The sequence below is a fragment of the Mastomys coucha genome, unplaced genomic scaffold (assembly GCF_008632895.1).
Source record: "Mastomys coucha isolate ucsf_1 unplaced genomic scaffold, UCSF_Mcou_1 pScaffold20, whole genome shotgun sequence".
Lineage (NCBI taxonomy): Eukaryota > Metazoa > Chordata > Mammalia > Rodentia > Muridae > Mastomys > Mastomys coucha.
In genome coordinates this window covers 125,249,276-125,259,837 of record NW_022196903.1, presented here as the reverse complement: position 1 = coordinate 125,259,837, position 10,562 = coordinate 125,249,276, and the positions used below count along the sequence as shown (strand labels likewise).

The 10,562-nt window shown below is 38.4% G+C and overlaps 1 protein-coding gene across 1 annotated transcript in view; it reads left to right on the top strand.

Moving 5' to 3' along the window:
• The first annotated feature begins 2,908 nt into the window (after window positions 1-2,908).
• The window catches only part of LOC116100013 (killer cell lectin-like receptor 2), a 22,709-nt gene continuing 15,055 nt past the window's right edge, over window positions 2,909-10,562 (top strand). Inside the window, 3 exon segments of the mRNA XM_031384071.1 lie at window positions 2,909-3,020; window positions 4,279-4,368; window positions 5,256-5,477. Coding sequence (XP_031239931.1) covers window positions 2,909-3,020; window positions 4,279-4,368; window positions 5,256-5,477 — 424 coding nt within the window.

Genomic DNA, 10,562 nt, shown 5'->3' with positions numbered 1-10,562 from the left:
CAAGCACATGATGAGTTTGAGGCAGTCCTGGGTTACATAGTAAGTATGATGTAACAATTGTCTCATGAAAAAAAAAACCTCAAAAAACAAAACAAAACAAAAGAAACAAGAAAGAAAAGCAAAAACCTTCAACCAGATCAAACCAAAAGCACATCTGGAGTCTATGACTCAGTGGAAGAATATTTGCTGATCCTCCTCAGTGTCTTTAGATTTGATATCCCAGCATCATAAAAATATCTGCAATAAGACCACCATGTATGGAATGACATTATCATTCACAGTAAACATTATCTACAAATTAAAAACTTGAAGAGTACATACCAGAAGTTTTACAGTGCAAATGCCTTTGAAAGGTATTCATAAAACATACAGGTACAATAAGCATAATTCAAAAACAAAGAAAAAAGTTTTAAGTAGAAAAAGAAATTTCCAACAGCCTATTACAAAATTAGAGGCAGGGGAATCTCAGCTCCCCTTTTCCTAGAGGTTTCCTTAAGGACACAGGTTTTGCTTTCTCTGAGTGAGTGCTATCTTCTCAAAATTCAAATATCAATTATGGGCAGCAATTATTGCAGCATATGGCACAATACATTGGTCCTTTCCTTTATGTCAGAGTTAGCTTTCATCACACAATTTCCTCTTTTCACTTTGGTCAAGAGGAGCAGCAGAAAAGCATGAGCAGGAGTATCACTTAGAGCTGAATCAGTTCTGTCTTTCTTCTCGAAGCCCTGAGGGCATACAGACCAGGAATGACCAACTTGTCTCTCCATTAAAGGATCAGTTCCCTCCACCCGAATCATTTCTTCATAGAGACACAGGTAACAGCTGCTTTTATTGTTTTTCTGTCAGAATTTTTCATGGTGTGACTTGACAGCACAGTTGATGGGAAACGCTGTTGGTTTTGTTAGATCAGGTTAACTCTGGCAGTATATGAAAATTGGAGTTCTGTATTCGTTATTTTATTTCTGAGTGTGCTGTTGACTTCTGCTGTGAGCTCAGAAATTATGGGTGAGGATCTATGGAATTAATTACTCTGTAACTGTGCTAAAAGTTTATATCTAAGTCACTTAGAAGAAGTCACAATGGGAGCCCAAGTAAGATGGGTCAGTGTGTAAAGTACATGCTACACAAGTCTGATCGATCTCCTGGTGTTTGAAGGTGGAGTGAGAGAAATCACTTGGTAAAGCTGTCCCCTGGACACACATGTACTGTGCCATAGGCACTACTCCAACAACAACAACAACAATAAGTAGCAGTTTAAAAAAATAATTAGCCGGGCGGTGGTGGCGCATGCCTTTAATCCCAGCACTTGGGAGGCAGAGGCAGGTGGATTTCTGAGTTTGAGGCCAGCCTGGTCTCCAGAGTGAGTTCCAGGACAGCCAGGGCTATACAGAGAAACCTTGTCTCGAAAAACCAAAAAAAAAAAATAATAATAATAATAATAATTCTGTAGTGGGAAGATTCCTTTTAGTTAAAGAATCTTGGCTGGCAGTGGTGGCACACACCTTTCATCCTCTATACTTGGTGTATCTCTGTGAATTTGACACCAGTCTGATCTGCAGAGCTAGTTTCAGTACAGCTGTGGGCTATACAAAGAATACCTGTCTTGAGAACAAAGAACTAAACAAACAAAAAAAACAACAAAGAAAAAAAGGAAAAAAGATAGAAAGAAAGGAAGAAAGAAAGAAAGGAGGAAACAAGTGAAAATGAGAATAATTTTAGAAAACTTCATTAAAAATCTAGGGAAGAATCAATCTCAATACAGTTCTCATATTATCTGTGGGCTATTATCTCAGTTATTAATGTAAGTTACTATTTAATAATATAATTATATTATTAGATTGGATCCTTATGGACATTAGCTAATGATGGCATGGTGACAAAATTTATTTTAATATAGGCTCCTTGAAAAATAAAAAAAAATATAGACTCCCTGTCTAGCGATATCATGTGTGAGAATGTAATATGTGAAGTGACTGTGTCCATGGAATAATTTGGGATTAAATTTCAGCTTGTATCCTGCTATTCCCCTCTCGATTGCTCCCGTACTCCAGCCGTGCCATGACCCTTTCCACTTTCCTGGTTGCTTTAGGTATTCCATGTTAGGTGGAATATCTGAAGACTTGGAGTCAGAACCTCAGATGCCGTAGACCATGTGGCACTAGTCTTTCTGGGTCTGAGTTACCCAACTCAGTAGGATCTTTCCTAGTTGCATCTATTTACCAGGCTGGCCCTGGATAAGAATATGTAGGATATGGCTAGGTGGAGAGGTTGGATATCTCAGGAGTTTGAGCTTCAATTCAAGAAAGATTTATGTACTTGAACCCCTAATTTTAATCACCGTCTATATTAACATTCAAGTATTCTTTTGAGGGTGCTGCCTGGGTAACTTGGATAAATATATATAACTGAAAGACTTAAGAACATTTTTATATTCATATGTTTAACAAGTGTATAAATAATTTTAAAGCAAAAGATTTTACTGTTTAAAAATGTTTTAATTTTTTGTTATTTGAATTAATAGCTTTAAAGGATTTTTTAATGATTCATGTTGGTAGCAAATTTGCCTAACTTTTTTATGTATGTAGAACATTTTGAACAAAGAGGCTGTTTCAAAATTATAATGACTTATTAGTATTTTTAAAGTTCTTTCCATATTTCTTAATAACCGTTACTATGACCACTAGACATATAAGCAGATTTAACAGAAATATGCAAAGAGGTCTCATTTGTGTGTGAGGAAATCAGAGTCAGTCTATATTAGGGTGCTTGGATCCTGACGGGATCATTCCCACCCCACAGCAGCATCAGATCCAGGTACTTTCCTAAAGATGAACATTTTAACTTTTTCTTTAGAAATCACTCAAGGCCACACTTTAATACAAATCGTACTTTACATACTCCCAAGATGACTGACGAGGAGGTCACTTACACAACTGTGAGATTTCATAAGTCTTCAGGTTTGCAGGACCCAGTGAGGCCTGAGGAGACTCAAAGGCCCAGAGAAGCTGACCACAGAGGTAAGTGTTTTAAGTGTCTAAATTCATGTCTTTATGCATTGTAAACTTTGGCTTTTGAAAACAATATCCTACTGTTTCCTACTGAAAACAGTAATCCTATTTCTAGTTGCTAGCTGGCAACAAAAGAAAGCAAGATAGACAGAAAAAAGCTCTTGAGTATGGAGAAGTGAGAAGAGAAGCATTCTGTCACACTTAAGAATCCATTAAGAGGGGTTTTGGTTTGCTTTTGCTTGTGTCTGGTCATGAGACGTTCTAAAACCTTTCAAAACACAGACAAACTAGAGTCTGAAGAAACACTAAATGTGCTAGAGAAATGAAATCTTAAAGAAATGAAAATGTAAAGTAGAAACAATACTCACACTCCAACTGAAGGAGTTTTAAATTGTCTTAAATATCCTCAACATCTAATTCAACAAGGCAGCAAAAGTTCTTATTCAGAAGGACAAATATCTTCCTGAGAATAAAGTTACAGAGGAAAAGAAAGGAGATGAGAGGATCAGTAGGCATGGGAATGATTAAACCCCAGTGTGAGTTCCCGAAAGTGTTGAAGAATAATTTTATTTAAAAAAGAAAAGAGGAATTCTCATTTTTCTGTCTTCCTTTTCAGCTCACTCTGAACACAACGCCAGAGTTGAACTCAAAGTTGAGATCATTAACTTAGTTGATGTGATAATTGCCAGCTTGAATCTTCCCATTGTGAACACCTCAGACACACAAAGATGTTTAGTATCATGTACAGAAAAATAGAACGTACGAAAAAGCAGTGTTGGCTTCTAGGCCCCTTTAATGGTGGGTCTGGATACAGGTTAGAGCCAGAATAGCGACATTTCCCTAATGGTTCTCAAGAACATCTGCCATCCCGCTTTCCTTTCTCTCTGTCCTTAGTTATGCTGTCTTGGACTTAGAGTGTGTCTGTGCCTCCAGTGCTTTCTGTAGAACTGGGTGAGGGTACAGCCTGTCATCCAGCTCCTTCTAGGCTATAGAGACCTTTAGAGTCAGGAGGATTTAGCACACAAGGCTATAGGTGAAAAAACATCAACATCCTATTAAATTTCATACATGTAGGATTTTGCACAGTGGGGTATTTAGGCAGAAACCTGCAGTTTTGAAAGCACGTTTTCAGTTAGTTGGCATCACAGACTTCTGCAAAAATTTTTAGAGACTAATATTCCCTTGTTTCTAATTAATGGAAAAGTCTAATTAGTGTGGGTACTTGCTCTTCTCATGGTGATAAGTTTCTTGGTTTGTTTGATTTAAGAGTATTCAGTCCCCTGGAAGCTCATTGTGATAGTTCTCGGAATCCTTTGTTCCCTTCTGCTGGTAACTGTGGCAGTGTTGGTGACACACAGTGAGTAACTAGTATATATCTTCTCTGTCTTTATGCCTAAATGATAACTTTAGACATTAACTATGCATATACTCACTCTGTCCATTAATTTGCCTATAATCAGGAAACAAGCCACATAGCCAGGGACTTCATTTTTTTTCTGAAACACTATAATGTCCTGCTCCCTTACATACCTAATCCGTTAGCTCTGGGGCTGTTTGGAGCTGCTCCGTTCTGTCTCATTTGTGATTATGTTCTTTCTTTTGAGCTTGGTGATATTCTATCTTATGAACTCAGATGATTGTGAATCTTAGATAAACATTCTGTGGGAAACTTCTGTGCAAAAGAAATAATGACTTTATTTTCATTTTTCCTCAGTGTATACTGAGGTCATGGTTAAGTAAATAGACTAGATTTGTACAGAGATATTAAAGCTTTAGCCATATTGGATTTCTTCACATCTTTAGAGGGAATCAGTCCCAGGCTGTGCTAATTCATAACTACATATCTGGATACTGTGCTGTCCATCTGGCCCATGTTGAATTGTGTCAGTTCTTCATGTTTATTATTTTATATTTTCAGTGTGTCTTAAGTGTTTACTGAATATTTTACTTAAGTATTTATTTATAAGACGTGGGTGTGAAAAAATGAAGTAGTTAGAAGATATGGTACTTTCAGCATAATTTAATTCAGTTGTATCTTATACTTTACACTGAAGTTGCTGGTGGAGCGAAATAGCTGTTTACATTTCTATAGTTAGCTAATTGAAGTGTTCCTGTCTGAATGCCTAAGTAGCAATTAAAGTAATGATATGTGTTGGTTGTTAACATGAGCTTTACCTCGAATCTTATTTCAATATTTACACATTATGAACACTTTTGGTGTTATATATCTGCTATTAATTTTAGTTTTTCAGCATGAACAAGAGAAACACGACCAGGAGAAAACTCTAGATAACCTCTGTCAGGAGTACCATGCCATGAAAAGTGACAGATCCTCAGTGGAAGAAATGTTAAGAAATAAGTCTTTGGAGTGTAATGCTTGCAAAGATAATCGGCCCCCCCTCAACAGAGAACAGAACATATGCTACAGGGAAGCCAAGATTGTTTTAGAATGCTCACAGCTTCCAGGTATGGAGGGAATCTTGAATAAAGAATATTCTGTATTGTTTCTTTAATTCAAGACTTGAAGTCTAATTAGAAGCTTATGATGCTGGTGATATGTGAATTAATGGTTTTGGGTTTCCTTATTTCATGTAGGGACCTGGAATCCTGAAAATACCTGTTTGGATTAGGAAAATCTTACAATATCTAGAACTCAGTGGCCATTCTAGCTTCTACTGTTTTCAGGGGGATAGAAAAGCAAGTCAGCTTGAGCTTGAGCCCCTTAAGATGAACAACAATATGAACTAACTAGTACCGTCAGAGCTCCCAGGGATTAAACCACCAATCAAAGAGTACACATGGAGGGACTCATGGCTCCAGCAGCATATGTAGCAAAGGATGGCCTTGTTAGTCATCAATGGGAGGAGAGGCCCTTGGCTCTGTGAAGGTTCTATGCCCCAGAGTAAGGGAATGCCAGGGCCAGGAAGCAGGAGAGGGTGGGGTGGTACACAGGGGGAGGGGGGAGGGAACAGGTTTTTTTGTTTTTGTTTTTGTTTTTTGTTTTATTTTATTTTTTCTTTTTTTCAGAGGGGAAACTGGGAAAGGAGATATCATATGACATGTAAATAAAGAAACTATCTAATAAAAAAAAAAGAAAAGCAAGTCAATATCCTTGAGAAATTCAGGTTGTTTTGGTTCATGAGCAAATCCAAATTGTAAGATTTGTTGCTGACAGGAAATAGAAATTTGCAGTAAGAATGTATTTACAAAATGTTTATGCTGAAATGTCAGCATCCATATGGATGCAATCATAAAATTAAGTGTATGTGTGCGTGTATGTGTGTGCGTGTGTGTGTGTGTGTGTGTGTGTGAGTGTGTGTGTTTATGTGTGTGTGTGTGTGCGTGTATGTGTGCATGTATGTTTGTGTGTGTGTGTGTGTATGTGTGTGTGTGTGTGCGTGTGTGTGTGTATTTTCCTTATGCCTTGTTTTCAAATATATGGCCTGCTTGTAACATATCTTCACTCCAGTGCACATGAAGCTTTGCCATTGCCCATCTTGTAGGCAGGACACATTTTGGGTCTAAGGTTTTGTGGGTGGGTTGTTGTCTTTATCCTCCCAGTGAAAGTCCTGCTTGGCTACTGGATACTGAAGTGGCCACTACAGGATATATATCCCCACTTCTAAAAGACTCAGATAAAGTCTGATACTATAGACCCTCTGGGGTCTCCCAGCATCCCAGGTCTCTGGCCCCTGCCAGCTGATTCCCCCTGTTTTCTCCTCTACTCTCTCTACATATGGTCTCCATCCCCCACCCTACTCCCTTCCCTTTTGTTTCTCCTTCTGAGAAAGATTCAACCATCTTCCCTTGAGTGCTCTTTGTTATTTGGCTTCTTTAGGTCTATTGATTAAATCATGGTCTTGTTGGTTGATATTGTTGTTCTTCCTATGGGGTTGCAAACCCCTTCAACTTGTTCTGTCCCTTCTCTAACTCCTCTATTAGGGACCCCACGCTCACTCCAGTGGTTGATTGTGAGCACCCACCTCTATATTTGTAAGCCATATCAGGTTCAGCCATATCAGGCTCCTTTCAGCATGTACTTCTTGGCATCCACAATAGTGTCTGGGTTTGGTAACTATATATGGGATGAATCCTATCGCTTTCAGCTCCTTCAGTCCTTCCTGTAACTCTTTCCTATTGGTCCCCAACCTCAATCCAGTGGTTAGGTGTAAGTCTCTGCATTTGTCTCAGTCAGCTGCTGGTAGAGCCTCTCAGCCAACAACCTTGCCGGGCTCATGTATGCATGTACAATATGGCCTCAGTTATAGTGTTAGGGTTTAGTGCCTGCCCCTGGGATAGATCCCAAGTTGGGACAGGCACTAAGTAGCTTTGCTTTCAGTCTCTACTTCATTTTTGTCCCTGTATTTCCTTTAGGCAGAAACAATTATGGGCTAAACATTTTGAAGATAGGTGGGTGGCCCCTTGCCTCAACTGGAGGACATGTCTATCTACTGGAGATGGTCACTTCCAGTTCCATCTCCCCACAGTTGGGCATTTCAGTAGCTATACCACTCCTGTGCATATACCCAAAAGATGCTCCACTATACCATATAGATACATGCACAACTATGTCCATATCAGCCTTATTTGTAATATCTAGAAGCTGGAAACGTCCCAGATGTCCCTCAACCAAAGAGTTGATATAGAAATTGTGGTTTGTTTATACAGTGGAATATTATTCAGCCATTAAAAAGGCGGACATAATGAATTTTGCAGCCAAACTAGAAAATATCATCCTGGGTGAGGTAACCCAGACCCAAAAGGACATACATGGTATGTCCTCACTGATAAGTAGATATTAGCCAAAAAGTTGAGAATACCCATGATAAAACTCACAGAATGTAGGAAGCTTAACAAGAAAGAAGGCCCAAGTGTGGATACCTGAAACCTACTTAGAAGGAGAACAAAATAATCAGGGGAGACAGAGGGAAGGAGGAAATTTGGTGGGAGAGAAGAGGGAGCAGCGGAAAAGCAGGAAAGACAGGATTAAGTGTGGGGAGAGTCAGGAGGGACACCCAGGGTCAGAAGAATGAATCAAAAATATGCAGCAGCGGGGGTGATGGGCCAGGGAGAACCTCCAGAAAGTCTCAGAGACCTGGGATGGTAGAGGCTATCAGGACTTAAAGAATCTGAACATTTCTTTAGGTGCTTCTTGACCGTTTGACATTCATCTGTTGAGAATTCTGTTCAGCTCTGTACCCCATTTTTAAAATGGGCTGTTTGGATTGTTAATGTCTGGCTTCTTAAGTTCTTTATATATTTTGGATATTAGTCTTTGTTAGATGTAGGATTAGTGAAGATCTTTTCCCAATCTGTAGGCTGAGGGTTTGTCCTAATGATAGTGTACTTTGACTTACAGAACAATCTCAGTTTCATGAGGTCCAAATTATTAATTCTTGACCTTAGTACCCGAGCCATGGATGTTCTGTTTGGGAAGCTGTCTCCTATGCTGACAGGTCAAGGCCATTCCCTACTTTCTGTTCTATTAGATTTAGTGTCTGGTTTTACATTGATGTCTTTGTCCATTTTTTGAAGATGCTCTCTCTTTTCCATTGTATAGTTTTGGCTTTTTCATCAAAGATCAAGCATCTACTTGTGTGGGGGTTTATTTTTGGGTCTTCAATTTAATTCCATTGATCCACCTGTCTATTTCTACACCATTTCCATGAAGTGGTTATTATCACTTTTGCTCTGTAGCATAGCCACAGATCATAATACCTCCAGAAGTTCTTTCCTTGTTCAGGATCATTTTAGCTATACTGAGATTTTTGTTTTTCCATATGAAGTTGAGAATTGTTTCAAGATCTCTAAAGAATTGTGTTGGAATTTTGATGAGGCTTGCATTGAATCTGTAGATTGTTTTTGGTAAGGTGGTCATTTTCACTGTTAATCGTACATATCTATTAGTATGGGAGATCTTTCCATCTTCTGATATCTTCCTCAATTTCTTTCTTCAGAGACCTGACACTCCTGTCATACAGATCCTTCACTTGCTTAGTTAGGCTTACAACAAAATTTTTTATATTATTTGTGACTAATGTGAAGGGAAGTGTCCCCCTAACTTCTTTCCCAGACCATTTATTACTTGTGCAGAAATGGGCTACTGATTTCTTTGAGTTAATTTTGTATCCAATCACTTTGCTGAAGGTGTTTTTCAGCTGTAGGAGTGGTAGAATTTATGGTCACTTATGTATACTATCATAGCTCCTGTGAATAATGATATTTTCACTTCTTCCTTTCCAGTTTTTTTCCCCTTATTCTCCTTTAGTTGTCTCATTGCTCTAGCTAGAACCTCAAGTACTATATTCAAGAGATAGGGAGAGAGTAGACAACCTTGTCTTGTCCCTGATTTTAGCTGAAATGCTTTAAGTTTCTTTCCATTTAATTTGATGTTGACTGCTGATTTGTTGAATATTGATGTTATTGTGTTTATGTATGAACCCCATATCCCTGCTTTATACAAGTCTTTTTAAAATGAAGGGGTGTTGGATTTTATAGAACACACTTTCATCATCTACTGAAGATGATCATATGAGTTTTTTCTTGCAATTTGTTTATATGATAGATTACATTAATGAATTTTCATGTATTGAACTACCTCTACATCCTTGGGATGAAGTCTACTTGTCATTGTGTGTAAGCCGCCTTACCTGCCCAGTGGAAGTAAGGAGGCAAACAATGAGCTCTTCCCCATGCAGTTTTATTAGGATCCTTGCAATCTTGCTTGTTACATCTTACTTATTTCTACTTACATTTTATTAGTTACATCTTGCTTCTTACATCTTACTTATTACTATTTCTACTTACTCCTATTCCTATTCTTAGTTCTATTCCTACATCTTACTTCTATCCTTACATACTTACTCCTATCTATCATACTTACCCTTCTATATCCCATACTTACTCTTCTATCCCATCACCAGCCCTAATTCTACATACTTACTATCTCTACATACTTACTCTTCTAAATCTACATCTTACCTCTAACCCATCACCAGCCCTAATTCTACATACTTACTCCTATCTCCACATAGTTACTTACTCTCCAGTCTCTCTCCAGCCCCCAGCCCTTGTGGGTTAAACACTTTCCCTGGTCCCAATCAGCATCAGCTATGTGGCAAAGCACAATAGGCTGCGGGAAATCATGCCAGCTTGCATCACAAACTAGAGGCACACAGCTTTTCCAACTAAGGCTTGTTTATCTCAATGCTCTCTGCTCTGGCCGGAAATCAGGTGTTCAAAATATATGTATATAGGGTGACAGCTGTGGCTCTCCACAATTGTGGATGATGTTTTCCACTGTATTCTCGGATTCAGTTTGAGAATACTTTGTTGAGTAATTTTGCATCAATATTCATGAGGGAAATTGGTCTGAAATTCTTTCTTGAGTCTGTGTGGTTTAGGTATCATGGTGACTGTGGCCTCATAGAATGAATTTGGCAATATTCCTTCTGTTTCTAATTTGTGGAATTGTTAGAGGAGTATTAATATTAGCTCTTCTTTGAAAATCTTGTAGAATTCGGCACTAAACCACCTGACCCTGTTTTTTTT